General features: G+C 56.7%; 1 protein-coding gene across 2 annotated transcripts; it reads left to right on the top strand.

Annotated features, from left to right (window-relative positions):
• The first annotated feature begins 530 nt into the window (after positions 1-530).
• On the top strand, positions 531-21,000 carry KMT2B (lysine methyltransferase 2B). Of its 2 annotated transcripts, XM_072967198.1 has the most exons (38): positions 531-910; positions 2,029-2,101; positions 2,345-2,539; positions 2,684-4,374; positions 4,611-4,724; positions 4,819-4,969; positions 5,250-5,529; positions 5,691-5,746; positions 5,997-6,275; positions 6,569-6,663; positions 6,926-7,024; positions 7,155-7,268; positions 7,409-7,555; positions 7,659-7,754; positions 8,226-8,343; positions 8,879-8,992; positions 9,163-9,347; positions 9,422-9,511; positions 9,603-9,707; positions 9,834-9,907; positions 10,483-10,598; positions 10,694-10,785; positions 10,868-11,005; positions 11,739-11,897; positions 12,138-12,258; positions 12,336-12,414; positions 12,516-12,676; positions 13,781-14,008; positions 14,103-15,399; positions 15,487-15,576; positions 15,654-15,763; positions 18,892-19,029; positions 19,112-19,186; positions 19,291-19,468; positions 19,771-19,878; positions 20,001-20,084; positions 20,203-20,332; positions 20,423-21,000. In XM_072967198.1, the coding sequence occupies exons 1-38, from the start codon at positions 548-550 to the stop codon at positions 20,696-20,698; spliced, it is 8,019 nt and encodes a 2,672-aa protein (XP_072823299.1). In that variant the 5' UTR covers positions 531-547; the 3' UTR covers positions 20,699-21,000. The 2 variants fall into 2 exon arrangements, with proteins under 2 accessions (XP_072823299.1, XP_072823298.1); XM_072967197.1 differs by having other exon boundaries at positions 2,345-4,374.
• The last annotated feature ends 248 nt before the right edge of the window (positions 21,001-21,248 follow it).

Raw genomic sequence — 21,248 nt, 5'->3', positions numbered from 1 at the left:
ACCCCTTCCCCAGCACACGCCTCCTGCAGTTGCGAACTTCATTTCCCAGTGTCTCTGGGGGTCCCCAGGGCCCGAAGCCCACTGCACTCTGGTAGTGGTAGTTCATGCGGGCCGCGGGCCTCGACAAGAGCAATGGGAGGAGTCTGGGGCGAGAACTACACTTCCCGGCGGCCCGAGAGATGGCTTTCTGGGTCTGGTCAGGACTCCATAGTCCCAGCTCTCGCGGCCCTAGCTCCCAGCGGAAGGAGCGAAGCACTCGGACTACATTCCCCGAAGGCCCTTGCGCCTCACCCTCTCCTCCCGCGACGCGGGGTCTGTGCTCTTCAGGTGCGGTCTCAGGGTGACGGCCGGCCGGCCGGCCTCGGACTCCCACTCCCGTGGTGCCCCGCGCGTGGCCGACCCAGCCCTCGGCTCCCGCCGACCCCATTGCGGCGCTGCTTGTTGTCGTGAGCTGCAGCCGCCCCGCCCCTCCTCTGCTCCCCTCCCCCCTGCCCTGCGCACGGGCCGCCCCTCCCCCCGCCTCCCCGGCCCCTCTCACGGTGCCAAGATGGCGGCGGCGGCGGGCGGCGGCAGTTGCCCCGGGCCTGGCTCCGCGCGGGGCCGCTTCCCGGGCCGGCCGCGGGGCTCCGGCGGGGGCGGGGGCCGCGGCGGACGGGGCAGCGGGGCCGAGAGAGTGCGGGTAGCTTTGCGGCGCGGCGGCGGCGCGGCGGGGCCGGGTGGAGCCGAGCCCGGGGAGGACACGGCCCTGCTCCGTTTGCTGGGGCTCCGCCGGGGCCTGCGCCGGCTCCGCCGCCTGTGGGCTGGCCCGCGTCTTCAGCGGGGCCGGGGCCGCGGCCGCGGCCGTGGCTGGGGCCTGAGCCGGGGCTGCCTGCTGGAGGAAGAGAGCAGTGACGGGGAGTCCGACGATGAGGTGAGGCAGTCGGAGGCGTCCCCAGCGCCGGGCGGGGCGGAGGCCGGGGGCTTCCAGGGGTCTGGGTGGCCCTGAGGGGTGGCGTGGGGAAGCGGGTCCTCAGGGCCCCTGAGGAGGGAAAGGCCTCTGGAAATAGACATGGGAGGAGTTAGGTTGCACGGAGCTGTCGGTGGAAGGGGCCTCTGAAAAGTGGATAGAGAAGCCCGGGCTGCAGCTGGGCACTTGGGCCCGAGGCAGGTCCTGCTGAAGTGTCCTGGGTTCATCCTTGGTGGCTGGCAAAGCTAGTGGAGGAGAGGTTTGGGTGAGGAGGCTGTGGGGACCGCATGCCCAACCAAGGGTTGTTGACAGCAGCAGCCTGGCTTTAGTGGACCCAGCTTAGGGCTCTCTGGGCTCTTACCTGTAGGCTGCCCCACTTGGCCTCATAACCTCCGCAACACATCCCTGGTTTCGCCAGTGCCCCAATTCCTTCTCTGACTCAAAGTGGAGAGATGATAGAATGATGGAGGGCTTCCTCTTGGGGGCACAGGTTGAAGAGAAATGGAGTGAAGGCTGTCTGGGTACTCTAGCAGGTCTGAGTTCAATTCAGGATTTATCTGCACCAGCTTTTCTGAAGAGGCAGGAAAGTGTGGGTTGAATTACTTAGGACAGTTTGTAGCCACCTGAAGGCTCAGGGTAGATCATAATATGATAAATCATTTGATATATACACAGATACCCCATTTGGGTGCCCCAGTTCCCACCTTCTTTCAGAAAGAAACTACAGCCTGAGAGGATGTACATGGAGGTCCCACTTTTTTTCTGAGTTGGTGTATGAGGAAATCTGAGGGTAGTGCCTACTGCCTGGTCTGAGAAGACCCTGTTTTGTTCCCTTTGGGCCAGTGAACCACTTATGACTGTGCTGGTGTGGTCTGGAACTGGGGATGGAGGTTCAAAATAGTCTCTGCCTCCATCCCCAGGAAGAGACCATGTTTTCTGTTCCCCTCACCATCCAGTCTTTTAAAATAGGGATATGTTAAGGGGGAAGCTGGGGATATTCCTCAGTACCTGAGTCTCAGGTGAAACTAGGGCTTTGGCACTGACTGCTGTTTCTCCCCTCCACCCCTGGTCCCCTAAATCAGGAGTTTCAGGGTTTTCATTCAGATGAAGATGTGGCCCCCAGTTCCCTGCGCTCTGCGCTCCGATCCCAGCGAGGTGAGTGATGGGGAAACTCTACCTCTATAGCTTTACAGGAATGTTATTCTTGTTCTTCATGTCAGCTCTTCCCTGCTCAACTCGAGTCTGCATCAGTTATCAAGTGTGTTCTGTGTTCAAAACCCAAGTTAGGCTGGGCTGTGGGTGAAACAGACAAGTAAGCCTTAGTCCCTGCCCTCCTCGAGTCTTCCTCAGTCTGCAGGGCTAGCTTGACCCATCTCCCCACACCTATTCTCCTTTTAGGTCGAGCCCCCCGAGGTCGGGGCCGCAAGCATAAGACGACCCCCCTTCCACCTCCTCGCCTAGCAGATGTGGCTCCTACCCCCCCAAAGACTCCTGCCCGGAAACGGGGTGAGGAGGGCACAGAACGGATGGTGCAGGCACTGACTGAACTTCTCCGGCGGGCCCAGGCACCCCCAGCCCCCCGGAGCCGGGCATGTGAGTCCTCCACCCCCCGTCGGTGTCGGGGACGGCCCCCAGGACGGCCAGCAGGCCCTTGCAGGAAGAAGCAACAAGCCATAGTGGTGGCAGAAGCAGCTGTGACAATCCCCAAACCTGAGCCCCCACCTCCTGTTGTTCCAGTAAAACACCAAACTGGCAGCTGGAAGTGCAAGGAGGGGCCCGGCCCAGGACCTGGGACCTTCAAGCGTGGAGGACAGTCTGGGCGAGGAGGCCGTGGAGGCAGGGGCCGAGGCCGAGGTGGGCTCCCCCTCGTGATCAAGTTTGTTTCAAAGGCCAAAAAAATGAAGATGGGACAATTGTCCTTGGGACTTGAATCAGGTCAGGGTCAAGATCAACATGAGGAAAGCTGGCAGGATGCCCCCCAAGGAAAGGTTGGATCTGGACAGGGAGAGGACCCCTGCTGGAAGAAGGAACAGAAGCTGGAGGATGAGGGAGAGGAGGAGAAAGAAGAGAAAGACAAGGAAGAGGAGGAAGAGAAGGAAGAGAGCACTGTAGCCAAGGAAGAGATGGTGCTAGCTGAGGAAAAGGAAGAGGCAAAGCTGCCATCACCACCCCTGACCCCTCCAGCCCCTCCACCTCCTCCATCCCTCCCACCTCCCTCAACATCTCCCCCAGCCCCACTTTGCCCTCCACCACCCCCAGTGTCTCCTCCACCCCCACCATCCCCTCCACTGCCTCCTGCCCCAGAGGAGCAGGAAGAATCCCCTCCTCCTGTTGCCCCAGCTACATGCTCCAGGAAGAGGGGCCGGCCTCCCCTGACTCCCAGCCAGCGAGCAGAGCGGGAAGCTGCTCGGGCAGGGCCAGAGGGCACCTCTCCTCCCACTCCAGTCCCCAGCACCACCACAGGAGGCCCTCTGGAAGACAGCCCCACTGTGGCCCCCAAAAGTACCACCTTTCTGAAGAACATCCGGCAGTTTATTATGCCTGTGGTGAGTGCCCGCTCTTCCCGTGTCATCAAGACACCCCGGCGATTTATGGATGAAGACCCACCCAAACCCCCAAAGGTAGAGGTCTCACCCACTCTACGGCCTCCCGTTGCCACCTCCCCACTCACCCCCCAGGAACCAGCACCAGCCCCCTCTCCGCCGCGTGCCCCAACTCCTCCACCTACCCCAGTCCCACTCCCACTCCCTGAGAAGAGACGGTCCATCCTAAGGGAACCTACATTTCGCTGGACCTCCCTGACCCGGGAACTGCCCCCTCCTCCTCCTGCCCCTCCACCAGCCCCACCCCCACTTCCTACCCCTGTCACTCCGTCCCGGAGGCCCCTGCTCCTTCGAGCCCCTCAATTTACCCCAAGTGAAGCCCACCTGAAGATCTACGAATCGGTGCTTACTACTCCTCCTCTTGGGGCCCCTGAAGCCCCTGAGCCAGAGCCTCCTCCTGCCGATGACTCTCCAGCTGAACCTGAGCCACGGGCAGTGGGCCGCACGAACCACCTCAGCTTGCCTCGATTTGTCCCTGTGGTCGCCACTCCTGTTAAGGCCGAGGTGCCCCCTCCTGGGCCTCCAGCTCCAAGCAGTGGGCAGCAGCCTCAGGCTCAGCTGCAGCAACCCCTGCAGGCCTTGCCAACTCCACTGCTGCCCCAGGCACAGCCACCACAGCAGCCACAGCTGCAACCACAGTTACAGCTGCAGCCGCCGCCACCACAGCAGCCTCCGCCACCAGAAAAGGCCCGGATCCCAGGCCTTGGTTCCTTACCACTGTCTGGTGTGGAGGAGAAGATGTTCAGCCTCCTCAAGAGAGCCAAAGTGCAGCTAATCAAGATTGACCAGCAGCAGCAGCAGCAAAAGGTGGCGTCTCTGATGCCGGTGAGCATGGTGCTTTGTCCAGACCCCTACACCCAGTCAGCCAGTCTCGATTCTCTGCAGCCCCTTAACCTTTCCTAGACACCCTCCAGCACTGCAGGGACCCCCCCAGAACCAGTCCTTCCCCTGTCCCCTGGCTGCCTGTGTTTCTTTCCTGGACCCATCCATTCCCAGCGCTAGTCCCTTAGCCCCATTTTTCCTCACTTTTTAGCCTCTGACGTTGTTTATTCCCCCTCCAGCCGAGCCCTGGGGGGCAGATGGAGGAGGCTGTGGGGACTGTCAAGCAGATCCCAGATAGAGGTTCTGTCAAGTCTGAAGATGAATCGATGGAAACTAAGAGAGAGAGGCCATCGGTATGAAGAGGGAGGAAGCCCCCTCTGAAGAAGGCTGGTTATAGGAGCACTAGGGACAGCTCTCCACATGTATTCCTGGTTTCTTCTCCCCCAGGGCCCTGAGTCCCCTGTGCAAGGCCCCCGCATCAAACATGTCTGCCGTCATGCTGCTGTGGCCCTGGGTCAGGCCCGGGCCATGGTGCCTGAAGACGTCCCCCGCCTCAGTGCTCTCCCTCTCCGAGATCGGCAGGACCTCGCCACGGAGGGTAGGGGCGGATGTATTGTGGGGAGATTTGACAGCTGCGTCAAGTTTGGGGACGAGTGAAGGCACCAAGATCCTCGGAGAACTGAGTTGGGTGTTGGGGCTAGGTGGCAACTGGGTTGGAGTGCTAGGTCTCAGAGTGGACTTGGGAGCACTTGGAACCTGAGCACTGTGGAAAAATGGGGGCCAGAGGGCCAGTTTAATGGGATCTAGGGGAGGTCAGGGAAATGATATGGAACACCTGATGGCTTTGTGGCTCCATCCCCACCTCTCCGCTGCACTAGATACGTCATCAGCATCTGAGACTGAGAGTGTCCCATCTCGGTCCCGGCGGGGAAAGGTGGAGTCGGCAGGGCCTGGGGGAGACTCAGAGCCTGCAGGGTCTGGAGGGACCCTGGCCCATGCACCCCGGCGCTCACTGCCCTCCCATCATGGCAAGAAGATGCGGATGGCACGGTGTGGACACTGTCGGGGCTGCCTGCGTGTGCAGGACTGTGGGTCCTGTGTCAACTGCCTGGACAAGCCCAAGTTTGGGGGTCCCAACACCAAGAAGCAGTGCTGTGTGTGAGTAGCTGGGGTGCAGCCTCCATTCCCACCCGTGGTTGTCAGTCACCCAGGCCTCCTGCCCCACCAGAGCAGTGGGATTGGCATCCTTGTGGAGAGCTTCCTCTCTTCCCTCAGACCACCAGTCCCCTACCCTGGTGACGTGCTGCTCCCCTCCCCAGATACCGGAAGTGCGACAAGATAGAGGCTCGGAAGATGGAACGGCTGGCCAAAAAAGGTAACGAGGTTTGAGGAGTGTTTCTTACATGGTCTTAACTGAGATTCATGGTATGGAGGAAACCATGTTTTCTTTGCTTTCCTCCCCTTATGTTTGCAGCCCACCATCTTTGTTTTCTTTTCCATCGTGTGCTTTTTGTATCTTTCCTGTACTTGTTCTCTTCTGCCCCACTTTTTTCTGGCTTTCCTCCATCCAAGTGTCCCATGTCCCTGGCTGAGCTCAGATCCTACTAAGTCCCCTGTTCCCACAGGCCGGACGATAGTGAAGACGCTGTTGCCCTGGGATTCCGATGAATCTCCTGAGGCCTCCCCTGGTCCTCCAGGCCCACGCCGGGGGGCGGGAGCTGGGGGGCCCCGGGAGGAGGTGGTGGCCCCCCAAGGGCCCGAGGAGCAGGACTCCCTCCTACTGCAGCGCAAGTCAGCCCGGCGCTGCGTCAAACAGCGACCCTCCTATGATATCTTCGAGGACTCGGATGACTCAGAGCCCGGGGGTCCTCCTGCTCCTCGGCGTCGGACCCCGCGAGAGAATGGTGCGAATTGCTTATTGCTTCCTCTGTCATTAATTCTGTGTCTTTTTTGTGGTAGGATCAGGGTTCTGTCAGTCTCAGAAATTAGCTGAGTACAGAAAAGGGGGTGGTCTTAGTGGACAGGGAGAACAGGTGCAGAGGTTTTCAGGAGCTTATTGAATAGGGCCTAGATCATCCTAGTGGGCCTTGGCTAATTAAAGAAAACCCTGGGCATCCAGGTTACATTTGAGGGTTGTAAGGGAGAGGGAATGGGGCAGAGAAGAGCAGGAACCTCACCGCCCACATGTCCTTCCTAGAGCTGCCAGTGCTGGAACCTGAGGAGCAGAGCCGGCCCCGCAAACCTACCTTGCAGCCTGTGTTGCAGCTCAAGGCTCGGAGGCGCCTGGACAAGGTCAGCATAGCCCTTGTGGAAGGCATGGCTCTTGCCCCGAGGAGCTTCCTGGCAAGTCAGAGTGACAGGCTCACCTGAGTGCCATGGTGTGTCCACGCCAGAGGACAGGCCCTGTGGGGTGAAGCCAGGCCTGTCTTTCTGGAAAGCAAAGTAGGATCTGGGCAAAAGGTGGGGTCAGTTAGACTCAAGAAGAGGGCAATAAGGAGAGAAATTGGTGTAGGGTTGGGCTGGCAGCCCTCTGAGCATGACTGTCCCTCCCTAGGATGCTTTGGCCCCTGGTCCCTTTGCTTCTTTTCCCAATGGCTGGACTGGAAAACAAAAGTCCCCTGATGGCGTGCACCGGGTTCGTGTGGATTTTAAGGTATGGCGTTGAAGGGGCGGGTGGCAGGGACTGTGGCTATGTTGATTATGTCTGAGAAGCCAGAGCTTTAAAGTTGCATCTGGCATGTGTTCCTGGCTGCTCTCTGATTCCATGTCCTCTCTTACCTCAGGAGGATTGTGACCTGGAGAACGTGTGGCTGATGGGTGGCCTGAGTGTACTCACCTCCGTGCCAGGGGGGCCACCGATGGTGTGCTTGCTGTGTGCCAGCAAAGGCCTACATGAGGTTGGATCCCTGCCTTTCTTCACAGCCCCCATGTCTTCGTGGGCCCTTACTGCCTGATTTCTTGGGCCCTCTCAACAGGGTCTCATTCCTCGGCTTCCTGGCCTCACGCCGTGCCCATCGTTCACTCTCCCCACCCTCAGCTGGTGTTCTGCCAAGTCTGCTGTGACCCTTTCCACCCATTCTGCCTGGAGGAGGCCGAGCGGCCCCTGCCCCAACATCATGACACCTGGTGCTGTCGCCGCTGCAAGTTCTGCCATGTTTGTGGGCGCAAAGGCCGGGGATCCAAGGTTTGGGCCCAAGGGCAATGGATGTGGGTGGAGGCATGGAGGAGAAGTGGTATCCCTACGCCGGTAGGTTCTGCCATTGCTGTCCTTCTCAAACATCCAACAGCACCTCCTGGAGTGTGAGCGCTGCCGCCACGCTTACCATCCAGCCTGCCTGGGGCCCAGCTACCCAACCCGGGCCACACGCAAACGGCGCCACTGGGTGAGAGATGAAGCCCACACCCCTTGCTTTGGAGTTCTAATTAATGCCGCCACCACCACTAGACTTGCTCTGGGCCAGGGTTCTCAGGAGGAGGGAAAGGTTAGAGGTCCTTTGGAGAGTTTGATAATCATCACATATTCTCTTCAAGAATTTCACCTAAATGAGGTTTATGTGCAGAATTTGTATATGATGGTTTTGGGGGCTCGTGGATTCCCCTGGGCTGAGAACCCTCTGCTGTAGCCTAAAGTCCTTCCCATCTCCCTCTGCCAGTCTCCCCACTTCATTTCTCTCCTGCCCTGCTGCTTTTTCTCTCTCTTCCTCCTCTTCACCTCTGCTGCATACCTTTTATCCTCTTACCCATCCTTCCTCACCTGTCTCCTGCCCACTGTCCACTCTTCTTTGCCCATCCCCCTTTCCCACTGCTTCAGCCTGGTGTTTGGCTCTCCCCCTAACATCACCCTGACCCCCCAGATCTGCTCAGCCTGCGTGCGCTGTAAGAGCTGTGGAGCAACTCCAGGCAAGAACTGGGATGTCGAGTGGTCGGGAGATTACAGCCTCTGCCCCAGGTGCACCCAGCTCTATGAGAAAGGTGGGGACCTGGCAGGGGACTGGAGCCCTGGGGGCCACCTGGGGAGTGGGCCAGGTTCCTAGAGAGGCAGTTAGAACAGATACTCTTTTCTAGTGGCTTTATACCCTCTTCTAGCTATGGGACTATCTTTTCACTCAGAGTACTGTTTCACAGAAGCCCATCTAGTACACAAAGGAGGGACACAGCCCTTCTCAGGGCAGTGGGAGTGGAGGGCCTGGACCCCACCCTTTTGGGGGCCCCTGAGGTATCTCCTGGAACCTCACGTCTCCACTGAGCTCTTTGAAAACCTGGGCTTCCTCATTTACTCAGGCAGCATGCTTATCAGAACTTTTCTTTGTGGGGTGTTGGGGCTACAGAGTTAGAAAAAGAAGCCTTATTCTCAGCCAGCTTTTTGGGAATGGTAGGGACCCAAGATGGGACATGACAGAGGCAGCCCATGCAGCAGTCAAGGAATGGCTGGCCTCTGGACAGGGACTCTGAGGGACAGTAGTGGCCCCAGCCCCTCTGACTTGCCTCATCTTTGCTCTTGCTCCAGGAAACTACTGCCCAATCTGCACACGCTGCTATGAAGACAATGACTATGAGAGCAAAATGATGCAGTGTGCACAGTGTGACCACTGGGTGCACGCCAAGTGCGAGGGGCTGTCAGGTAAGTGGGCAGAGTACATGGGCTGTAGCCTCAACCCTGTGGGGATCCCTGCCTACCCTCCACCATAGGCCCTCAGAGGACAGGGCTAAATATTCTTGGTGATCTGGGGACTGCTGAGAGCTCTCACATCCTCTTAAACGGCTTTTCCTTTCCCACTCTGGCTGTTCTAGATGAAGACTATGAGATCCTTTCTGGGCTGCCAGACTCGGTGCTGTACACCTGTGGACCATGTGCTGGGGCCACACACCCCCGCTGGCGAGAGGCCTTGAGTGGGGCCCTGCAGGGAGGCCTGCGCCAGGTGCTCCAGGGCCTGCTGAGCTCCAAGGTGGCAGGCCCACTGCTGCTGTGCACCCAGGTCTGGGGGCTCGGGTGTCAGGACGGGGTGGGGCTAAGCCCAGCACCAGCTCTACTGACTTCCCCTCTTTGCAGTGTGGGCAGGATGGAAAGCAGCTGCACCCTGGGCCCTGCGATCTGCATGCTGTGAGCCAGCGCTTCGAGGAGGGCCACTACAAGTCCGTGGTGAGTGGGACACTGAGAGGAACAGGTGGGTGCCAGGAGGAGAGGGCTGGGGCTGGGGTGGGGGCTCGTGTCCTGATAAACCCCCTTACAGCACAGCTTCATGGAGGATGTGGTGGGCATCCTGATAAGGCACTCAGAAGAGGGAGAGACCGCGGAGCGCCGGGCTGGAGGCCAGACAAAGGGGCTCCTACTGAAGGTGAACTCTTTGGAGGATGCCTGAAGGGTGGCTTGAGTGATAGTGGGGAGGAGTGGGTCCTTCAGACCCTGCCCCCACCAGCTTTTCTGGGGAAGCCAATACTCATCCTGTTAACCCACTCCCCAGCTGCTAGAGTCTGCGTTCGGCTGGTTCGACGCCCATGACCCCAAGTACTGGCGACGGAGTACCCGGCTGCCCAAGTGAGCAAGTCTGGGTAGCAGGGGGGGAACCAGGGAGTGAGGGCAAAGGCAAGGGCATCAGGGTTAAGCTGGGCTGAGAATAGACAAGGAGCAGAGTTAGGGTCTAGAGGGTGGTGGAACCAGAATGAGTATGCCCAGTGTTTCTAGACGAGCAGGCCTCAGATTGTGTAGTTAGTTCTCACTTTGTTTCTACTTTGTGCTAGGCAGTGTTAGAGACAGCAGTGAGCAAGCCATGTTTGGCGGGTATTGGGCAGGCACTGATGACCCAGAAGGTCAGGGCGGTAATGGGAAAGCCCAGGGAGCTATGGGAGCCCTGCCTAGGAGCCCAGGGCCTCAGCTTCCCAGAAGAGATGATATCCAAGCTGAGGTGTGGAGGAAGAGTATTCCATGCACGAGGAACAATATTTCATGTGCCAAAGGTGGCATAAGAGGGCCTAGATTGCTTGGGAGACTAAGAGAAATTCTACATGGAGAGGACCAGGGGTGTCATGGCATGTCTTGGCTGATGTTGTGGGTGGGCCCCAGTCCAGCCACCCCTGTTAAACAAGTCAGATGCTGACCCTGCCTGTCCACAGCGGAGTCCTTCCCAATGCCGTGTTGCCCCCATCCCTGGACCATGTCTATGCTCAGTGGAGGCAGCAGGAACCAGAGACCCCAGAATCAGGGCAGCCTCCAGGGGACCCCTCAACAGGTATTGGGAAGTGGGGGCCGGAAGCCAGAGACCCTGCGGTGGTGGACAGGTCCCACATCCTCATTCTTGGACTTCCCTTCCCACACCCCTTCCAGCCTTCCAGGGCAAGGATTCAGCTGCTTTCTCACACCTGGACGACCCCCGTCAGTGTGCACTGTGCCTCAAATATGGGGATGCAGACTCTAAGGTGAGGGCTACTACATGAAGCCCCAGGTTGTGGGGTCTGGTCTGTGGCGCCTCCCCTCAGGTCACTCATCCTCTGCCTCCAGGAGGCAGGGCGGCTCCTGTACATCGGGCAGAACGAGTGGACACACGTCAACTGTGCCATTTGGTCAGCTGAAGTGTTTGAAGAAAATGATGGCTCCCTCAAGAACGTACACGCTGCTGTGGCTCGAGGAAGACAAATGGTGAGGGCACAGGCATGGAGAGGTGGGCAGCCTTCAGGGCCCTAGATGGGGCCCCTCTTCCAGTGGAGACAGTCACAAGACTCTCTACCACAGCTTGTCCTTTCACTGCTGGTCCCAAGTACCCTTTTTATTTGTCCCAAGATCCTAGTGCTGCAGTGGCAGCCATTCTTTTCCTGTTTGTGCCCCCGGACATAATATGGGCCTAAAGCCTGTGAGACTAAAAGTTAGATGACCTCCTGTTGATTAAATCTGTGCTAGATGTTTTCTATATCATATAGCATTTAGCTCTTACTATATCCCTGTGAGGTGAGGTGTTGCCTGGGTTAGAATCCCCCCTCAACCAGTGTGGGACCTGAGTGGCTACTGTAGAATGCCTCTAGCTCACCATCAGGAAGTAGGACAGTGGGATTACCTACACAGGGGGCAGGTTGAAGATCAGATGAAATAGTACAGATTCCACATTAGAAGAGGTGAGGAAGATGGTAAGCGCCGGTCAGCCTTAGCTCTTGTTACTTTGATTCCTACTGCAACTCTGTTTTAAAAGCTCTGAGATAGTTTTGATGTGCACTTGGCTCTGGATGCAGCTAGGGGAGAGCTTGTTTGGTGAGTACCTTTGCTGTTTGAGGTGCTGGGCTAAACAGGCCCAAGCAGAGTCTCAAGGACAGTGGTGCTGAGTGTCAGACCCTGGCCCCAGTCACTGGCTTCCCCCCTTAGTAGCCCCTTCCACCTGCAGCGCTGTGAGCTCTGCCTGAAGCCTGGAGCCACGGTGGGCTGCTGCCTTTCCTCCTGCCTCAGCAACTTCCACTTTATGTGTGCCCGGGCCAGCTACTGCATCTTCCAGGATGACAAGAAAGTTTTCTGCCAGAAGCACACAGACCTGCTGGATGGCAAGGTGGGCCCGCACCTTGGGGGAGGAGCTCCTCACTGCTCTTGCTCCCTTCTCCGCTCAGGAACCCCTGCAGCCCCTCCGACCTGGCGCCAGCTGCCTCAGTGTCTCCTCCTTGTTCCCTTAGCCCCTTCCCCAGTCCTTTAGCCAAGCCCCTGACTTTGCAGTGTCTGCCTCCAGAGCCTTCCCTCGCGTCCCCCTCACCCCTCACAAATCCAGCAGCCACATTTGCCACCCACCTCCCAGGAGATCGTGACCCCTGATGGTTTTGATGTTCTCCGCCGAGTCTATGTGGACTTTGAGGGCATCAACTTCAAGCGAAAGTTCTTGACGGGACTTGAACCTGATGCCATCAATGTGCTTATTGGTAAGCAACTTGCTCTCTACCCTGATCTTCCTCACCCTGCCTGGGCCCACCCTCCTGACCTCTTCTCTGCACCGTAGGCTCCATCCGAATCGACTCCTTGGGCACTCTGTCTGATCTCTCTGACTGCGAGGGACGCCTCTTCCCCGTTGGCTACCAGTGAGCTGTCCAGGGGGCCTAGGTGGGGTTGGGGGCCTCCAGGACTGGATCTTGTTTCTGAAATTGTCCTGACTTTCTTGTCACACATGTCCACCCCACAGGTGCTCCCGTCTGTACTGGAGCACGGTAGATGCTCGGCGGCGCTGCTGGTATCGGTGCCGAATTCTGGAGTATCGGCCATGGGGGCCGAGGGAAGAGCCAGTTCACCTGGAGGCAGCAGAAGAGAACCAGACCATTGTGCACAGCCCCGCCCCTTCCTCAGGTACAGCCTTGGAACTCCCTTGTTTACTTCCCTGAAGGCTGTTCTCCCCAGATGGTTTCCTACCAACTCTTACTCTCCTGTCCCCTAAAGAAACTCTAGGATGCCTGACGTTCTTCCATTTGTTGTAATGGCAGTAACTTAAGATAACTTAATGTCTACGCATAGTGTGCTGGGGGTGTGCTCAGGATTTCAGTAGAAGTGAGGGGAGATGAAGGGAGAATACCATGCTACCTGCTTGTTGGGGGTGGCAACTTTTGGACAAATGGAGTGTTTATGGCCACCTGACCTGGGGCTACCTGCTTGTGTAATGCTCCCCGCAGCCCTTTGAGGAAGGTATAAGCTTGGCTTTGCAGCTTAAAAAGGGCAGTCACTCCACAATGACAGTGGTAGAGCTAGGATTCCAGCCTAGATCTACTGAATTCCCAAACTGTCACCCTCACATCCATGCTATCACTGAGGGATGTAGCTGAGGGCCGGAGGGCGCAGAGCAAAGAACGGGCTTGGAGATAGGTAAAGGGAGTGGTAGTTGTGGGCTGAGTGGGAGGAGGAAGAGATTTGGATTGTGTGCTCACTGGTAAGGTGTTTGTTCTGGGTTGGAGCATGGCATGGAGTAGAGAGGAGAGGAGGATACAGCATCCTGGCTGGAAACAAGGGAGTATTGGGAGGAGGCGGCAGAGATCAGCTTGCACAGATTGGGTGGAGCCAGGTAATGGGGAGCTGCAAGCGCCAAGATGGGGTGGGTGCGTTTGATGTGGCAGGGATGTGTGGAGCAGGTAAGAAAGTGGTAGGACCTGCCGTGCTGGAGAGAGGGCAGTGCCCTGCGTGGGGCCTGAATCAGAGAGCAGTAGGCAGCTAGGAAATGGGGAGATGGCAAAGGATGGGTGAGGAGGGATCACAAAGGAACTCCAACCCCAGTGTGGATGTTTTGCAGAAGCCTTAGAGGGGTCTGAGATCTGGGTAATGACTGGAAACCCATGCATCTTGTGCCCAGGTCAGGAGCCAGGAGGAAAAGGCACAGTTGGCTCAAAAGAAGGGAGGGAATGTGAAGAGAGGCTTTCACAAAGAGCCCCTGCCACCCGTGATGTCGTTCTCTTGCCTCTCTAGAGTCCCCAGATCATGTGGACCCCCCACCAGATACAGATGCCCTTATCCCTAGAGCTCCTGAGCACCACTCACCCGTTCAGAGCCTGGACCCCACACTTCGGCCGGATCCAAGCAGCGCCCCTCCTCCAGCCCCTCGCTCCTTTTCAGGGGCTCGAATCAAAGTGCCCAACTACTCACCATCCCGGAGGCCCTTGGGGGGTGTCTCCTTTGGACCTCTGCCCTCCCCTGGTGTGTACCTGGGAGTGTCCGGGAGAGGGGTGGGGCCGGGTGAGGCAGGAGCTCCTCTGACTGAGGAAGCTGACACTGACCCTTCCCCCCACAGGAAGTCCATCTTCTCTGACCCACCACATCCCTACAGTGGGAGACCTGGACTTCCCAGCTCCCCCCAGACGCTCCCGTCGTCCCAGCCCCCTGGCCCCTAGGCTGCCACCATCACGGCGGGCCTCTCCCCCTCTCAGAACCTCTCCTCAGCTCAGGGTGCCCCCTCCTACCTCAGTTGTTAGAGCGCTCACACCTACCTCAGGGGAGCTGGCTCCCCCTGGCCGGGCCCCATCTCCTCTACCACCCCCTGAAGACCTGGGCCCAGACTTTGAGGACATGGAGGTGGTGTCAGGACTGAGTGCTGCTGACCTGGACTTTGCGGCCAGCCTGCTGGGGACTGAGCCCTTCCAGGAAGAGATTGTGGCCGCAGGGGCAGTGGGGAGCAGCCACGGGGGCCCAGGGGACAGCTCAGAGGAGGAGGCCAGCCCCACCTCCCGCTATGTCCACTTCCCTGTGACTGTGGTGTCCGGCCCTGCTCTGGCTCCTGGAGCCCTCCCTGGAGCCCCCCGCATTGAACAGCTGGATGGAGTGGATGACGGCACAGACAGCGAGGCTGAGGCAGTCCAGCAGCCTCGGGGCCAGGGAACTCCTCCTTCAGGGCCAGGAGCCGGCCGGGCTGGGGTCATTGGGGCTGCAGGGGACAGAGCCCGACCTCCTGAGGACTTGCCATCAGAAATTGTGGATTTTGTGTTGAAGAACCTAGGGGGGCCTGGGGAAGGGGGTGCTGGGCCCAGAGAGGAGCCACTCCCCCCAGCACCTCCCCTGGCCAATGGCAGCCAGCCCCCTCAGGGCCTGCCCCCTAGCCCAGCTGACCCCACCCGGACGTTTGCCTGGCTCCCTGGGGCTCCAGGGGTCCGGGTATTGAGCCTGGGCCCTGCCCCTGAGCCCCCTAAACCCGCGACATCCAAGATCATCCTTGTCAACAAGCTGGGGCAAGTGTTTGTGAAGATGGCTGGGGAGGGTGAACCTGTCTCACCCCCAGTGAAGCAACCACCTCTGCCCCCTGCCATCCCCCCCACCGCCCCTGCATCCTGGACTCTGCCCCCAGGACCCCTGCTGGGGGTGTTGCCAGTGGTAGGGGTGGTCCGTCCCGCCCCGCCCCCACCCCCACCTCCATTGACGCTGGTGTTGAGCAGTGGGCCCCCCAGCCCACCCCGGCAGGCCATCCGCGTCAAAAGGGTGTCCACCTTCTCTGGCCGTTCCCCACCAGTGCCTCCCCCAAGCAAGACTCCTCGGCTCGAGGAAGATGGAGATTCCTTGGAGGACCACCCCCAGGGTCCAGGGCTTTGTGGCAGTGGGTAAGTAAGTGTGCCTAGACTGCAGAGCGGGAGAGAGGTGGGCAGGAGAAAGCAACTGAGCCTTCTCACGGTTCCCCCCACCACCAGGTCTAGCCGAGTGAGGATGAAAACGCCCACTGTGCGTGGAGTTCTTGACCTGGATGATCCTGGGGAGCCCGCTGTGGGGGAAAGCCCACGGTGAGTGGCCAGCATCCTTTCCCTGAAGGCTCCAAGACCTCTGTCCCCTCCTCCTCCTGACAGGTCTCTCCTCACAGGCCCCTCCAGGACCGATCCCCTCTGCTGCCACTCCCAGAAGTTGGTCCTCCCCGGGCCCCTGATGGTCCTCCCGACCTGCTGCTTGAGTCCCAGTGGCACCACTACTCAGGTAGGGACCAGCCTTTCCCTCTCAACTGCCTCCTTCCCTGTGCTTGCCTCAGTTGAGTAACTGACATACAGAATTGATCCATTTTTAAAAAAAACATCTACTGGTTGTTGCACGCTGGGTATGAGCCTGAGACCGGATGCTAGAGTTAGAGACACCCTTGGGAGCTTATGGCTTGTGGCAGAAACAGACACAAAGATGAAGTTTCAGCTTGATGTGAGAGGTCCTCTGAAAGTGCCTGTCCAGTGTGCCCAAGAGTCCAGGAAGAGGCTTCAGAGCCTAGTGTACCAGGGTCAGAGGGTTAGGTACCTAGTAAAACCAAAGATGAAGTTCTGGGGATCATCCAGTGAGGATGGAGCCCACTTAGGACCCAGAGGAGGGATAGGAACAGTAGGAAGGAGATAGAGGAGAGTAGTGTCCCAGAGGCTCAGGGAAGCATGTAGTCAGTGGTTCCAGCTGCCACAGAGGACACCAGGCACATGGGGTCTAGGAGTGGTGTACTGTCCAGGCAGGAGGCACAGGGTGGGGAGGATGTGTTAGAGTTCAGAACTGAAGACAGTGGTTGATGAAGCCAGAACAACACCCAGGTACCTTGCCAAAAAGCTCAGCTGAGAGTCAGGGGAAGGAGGTGGGGCAGAAGCTTAGAGAGGTTTGGTGTGAGGGCTGAGACAGCAAAGTCAAGGATGAGGGCAAAGGGGACTCATGGATGGAAAAGGAGATGGGAGGAGGCATGGCGGTCAGGTTTGAATACGAGACTCCTGAGATGGAGGAAAGTAGGTGAGGAAGGTGTACGGACATAACTCACTTTATTTCATTTTTCACAAATTGCAGGTTTGTGGGAACCCTGCATTGAGCAAGTCTGTCTGTCATTTTTTAGCAATATTTCCTCACTTCATGTCTCTGAATCATGCTTTGGTAATTTTCATGATATTTCAGAGTTTTTCTTTATTTGTTATAGTGATCTGTGATTTTTGATGTTACTATTGCAAAAAAAAGATTACAACTCACTGAAGTCTCACATGATGGTTAGCATTTTTTAGCAATAAAGTATTTTTTTAATTAAGGTATATATGTTGGTTTTTTTTTAAACCTTTTTTATTGATTTATAATCATTTTACAATGTTGTGTCAAATTCCAGTGTTCAGCACAATTTTTCAGTCATTCATGGACATATACACACTCATTGTCACATTTTTTTTTCTGTGAGTTATCATAACATTTTGTGTATATTTCCCTGTGCTATACAGTATAATCTTGTTTATCTATGTATGTTGTTTTTCTTAAGACTATGCTGTTGCACACTTAATGGACTATGGTATAGTGTGAATATAACTTTTTATGCACTGGGAAGCCAAAAGATTTGTGTAACTCGCTTTATTGCAATATTCACTTTATTGTGGTGCTCTGGAACAGAACCTGCAGTATCTCCGAGTTATGCCTCTACTTGGAGAGGTATGAGACATCAGTATGCAGATTGGGAGCACTTGGAGCAGTTTTGGCTGATAGACTCAGTGAAACTGGAAGGGCAGTTCTCTGTTGGTCATGGAGGGAAGTGGGAGAGGGGGTGGGCTACAGCCAAGTAAGCTGGTAATTGAGTAGTCTGAAGCTTGGGATTTCCTGTGACTTCAGTCCTGTCTAGATGTGTAGATTTTCTTATTATGCAGAGCTCAGCTGCTGAGTATGGAAGTGGAATGAAATAGACTGAGGCTGTTTAACTGAAAGGCTGCTTACAGGGGTCAGAGATGGCATGAGGATATGGCAATGATCAGGACAGGCAGGTCCCTGCCCTTAGAGACTAGGCTACATTTTGCTAGAGAAAACAGACACGTGCATTAGCAAGTGCACTCTAACTTAAGGGTGAGTGCTGTGAGAAAGAAGACAGTGAGTGTGCCCTGCCGAGGCCTCCCTAGTCTGTCCTGTTGTGTTCAAGGAACAGAATGGAAGTGAGGATGGGGAAAGGTAGAAGTCAGAGGTGGACCTCGGGGCAGTGTGAGATCTGGAGATGATGTGGATCCCACAGTAAGAGTTAGGTTTAGACTCTTGCTTAGGGCCGTGAAGGCACATGGACAGGTTGGCCCAGACAAGTGATGTGGGGATAAAGTATGGCCGCGTGAGTCTTGCCTCTCCTAAAGTGTGCTCCACTCAAACATTTGCCCCTTGCCCCCCTCAACTCAGGTATAGTGGTCAGCCCTCAATTCACATCCTACTTGAGCCAGTAGCAGCATTTGGTCCACTGATCCCTCCCTCCGTAAAGCCCACCTCCCTCCTCATTTCTGGTTATGCCTCCTCTTTGCCCCAACCTGTGGTGTGTTCCAGGGCCCTGGCCTTGACTTCTCTGTCCTCACTCACTCCCAGGTGCTCCTGTCTGGCTTCTTGGCTCTAAATCTCATCTCAATTCTGAGAGCCCCCAGATCACTAGCCAGGCTGCTATATCCTGCTGCCTGCTCGCCATCTCCACCAGCAAGTTGAAGGGGGAGGCTTTCTAAGGGGAATCTCAGACTCAACGTGTCCCAAACTGAGTTCTCGACCTTCACCCCAAGCTCATTCTTCCCTCACCATCTCAGTCAGTGGCAGTTTCATACTTCCAGTTGTTCAGTGTCCACACTTCAGAGTTGTCCTTGACCCCACCACCACTGCCACCTTCTCTCATAGCTGCATCAACTGTGTCAGCTAGTCGTGTCATTTCTAGCTTTAAAATTTTTAGCCCTTGAGAAATCCCTCATTGTGTACCTACACTTGATTCTCTGAGTATAGGCCTTTATAATAATATATTGGTAGTGTCTACAGAAATGTACTGCACTCAAAAAAATGCATGTGCAAAATATAATAATTCTCCAGTATTTTATGTTTTGTGTGACACAGAGAAGAAAGAGGGGTAGATGGACATTTATGGTAGATTGTGTTTGGGTAAGCCATTAAGTGTGTCCTGCAGAAAAGGGACTGCAGGCCCTTTAGGAAAAATAATGTCCCTTCTGTAGGGCTCACTGGGCAAATATTGCAGGAGCAGGGCCATCAGACCCACTGTCTGTGCGTATAAGCACAGGGACGAAGGGAAGGCAGAGGGGGAACCAGGGACTTTTGTGTCCAGGAGGGGTGATCCTCACCAACTCTGACCTGCTCCTTGGGACCAGGTGAGGCTTCAAGCTCTGAAGAAGAGCCTCCGTCCCCAGAAGACAAAGAGAACCAGGCTCCTAAACGGGCTGGCCCACATCTCCGTTTCGAGATCAGCAGTGAGGATGGGTTCAGCGTGGAGGCAGAGAGCTTGGAGGGTGAGTTGGGAGTAGCAGTGACAGGGAGGGAAGGTTCCCATAGAACACCATCCTGACTGCTCTGGCCCTGCCCTCTCCCCAGGGGCGTGGAGAACTCTGATTGAGAAGGTGCAAGAGGCCCGAGGACATGCCCGGCTCAGACATCTCTCCTTTAGTGGTATCTGAGGAGGTCCACAGGGATGCTGGGGGCTGGGATGACTCCTGGATGACAAGATGGGCCTCCAGCATGACTTGTGTGTCCTCACCTTTGACTCTCATTAGGAATGAGTGGGGCAAGGCTCCTGGGCATCCACCACGATGCTGTCATCTTCCTGGCAGAGCAACTGCCTGGAGCCCAGCGCTGTCAGCACTATAAGTTCCGCTACCACCAGCAGGGAGAGGGCCAGGAGGAGCCACCCCTGAATCCCCATGGGGCTGCCCGCGCTGAGGTCTATCTCCGGTAAGAGGTCTGGGGTGTGGTGCCTGGGTTGGGATAGCCCTGTAGGAGTTCTCAAGGATGGGAATTAAGTCTGTACGGATTGGAAACTGAGGTCTGAGGAGAAGACACTAGACTACTCCAGAAAGTATTTCTGGAGTTTGCATCAGCAGAATGAACCTCATCTGCCCATTTTGCTGTCTTCAATAGTAGCAGTATTCCTCCTACCCTACCAGCAGTGGACTCAGGCCAAAGAATAGATAGGGGTAGCATTTTCTTGAAAGAACGGCTGTGAACCTCCCTCTTTTCCTCCCTCCCACCTGCAGGAAGTGCACCTTTGACATGTTCAATTTCCTGGCCTCCCAGCACCGGGTTCTCCCTGAGGGAGCCACCTGTGACGAGGAAGAGGATGAGGTGCAGCTCAGGTCAACCAGGTATGGAGGGCAGGTCAGGGTGCTGAGGGTGGTCTGGAAGGGTCCTGAAGAGGAGGGTGACCAGGGCAAGAGAGAGTTCATTCCTGGGTACCAGCCTGTGTGACACTGCCATCCCCCACCAGACGCGCCACGAGTCTGGAGCTGCCCATGGCCATGCGCTTTCGCCACCTCAAGAAGACATCCAAAGAGGCTGTGGGTGTCTACAGGTTAGTGGGGTTGGGGGGAGGATGCCCCTTGGGTGGATGGACAGGTGCCCTAGTGTGGGCTGCCTTGATTCTGTTCCCCTGCCCCCCTGAGCTCCCCCTTGCCCGTCCTACCCTGCAGATCTGCCATCCATGGGAGGGGACTGTTCTGTAAACGCAACATTGACGCTGGCGAGATGGTCATTGAGTACTCTGGTATTGTCATTCGCTCTGTGCTGACTGACAAGCGGGAGAAGTTCTATGATGGGAAGGTAAGCTCTGTCAGGCCATGGGAATAAGGCGGGTGAAACAGGGTAGTCCATGGGAACAGAGCCTCTGACTGTCCCACCCTGTCCCTGTAGGGCATTGGGTGCTACATGTTCCGCATGGATGACTTTGACGTGGTGGATGCCACCATGCATGGCAATGCCGCCCGCTTCATCAACCACTCCTGTGAACCCAACTGCTTCTCTCGAGTCATCCACGTGGAGGGCCAGAAGCACATCGTCATCTTCGCCCTGCGCCGCATCCTGCGTGGTGAGGAGCTCACCTATGACTACAAGTTCCCCATTGAGGATGCCAGCAACAAGCTGCCCTGCAACTGTGGCGCCAAGCGCTGCCGTCGGTTCCTTAACTGAAGTCGTGGCTACCTGCCACGCCCCCTGCTGCCATCTTGCCCCTAGCCTGGGGGCTCCCTCGTCCCTCCCAGAGCATCTCACCCCCACTCTCATGTTCAGGGTGGATGTGGGCATGCAGGTGGCAAGGGCCCTGCCTCCATCCCTCCAGCCCACCCAGCAATCGCCCCCTTCCTGTCCTGGGGGCCCAGGATGTAGATATTGTACAAAGGTTTCTAAATCCCTTCTTTTCTATGCACTTTTTTATTTAAGAGGGTGGGATCCCAGGTGGGAACCCCCCACAATAAAGTCTGTCAATGTTTGGAGAGGTGGTCTTCCTATTTGTATGGTGCTGGGGACAGGTAACAGCTCATTTCTCTGTGCCCCATACTCATCCCGAGCCAGGGTAGCCCATCAGCCTGAACAGGTCGGTGAGAAGCCATCTTTCAGAATTAGAAACAACTTGTGGGGTCTTTTACAGCTCAGAGTATAAATGTAGAACCCCGCTGAGTGCGTGTAGATGAGCTCTCCCAGGGATAGCAGGGCTGTTTCTCAGATGGGAATCTGGTTGCCC

Source organism: Vicugna pacos, chromosome 9, assembly GCF_048564905.1.
Source record: "Vicugna pacos chromosome 9, VicPac4, whole genome shotgun sequence".
In the NCBI taxonomy this organism is placed as follows: Eukaryota; Metazoa; Chordata; class Mammalia; order Artiodactyla; family Camelidae; genus Vicugna; species Vicugna pacos.
This window is presented reverse-complemented; position numbering and strand designations above follow the sequence as displayed.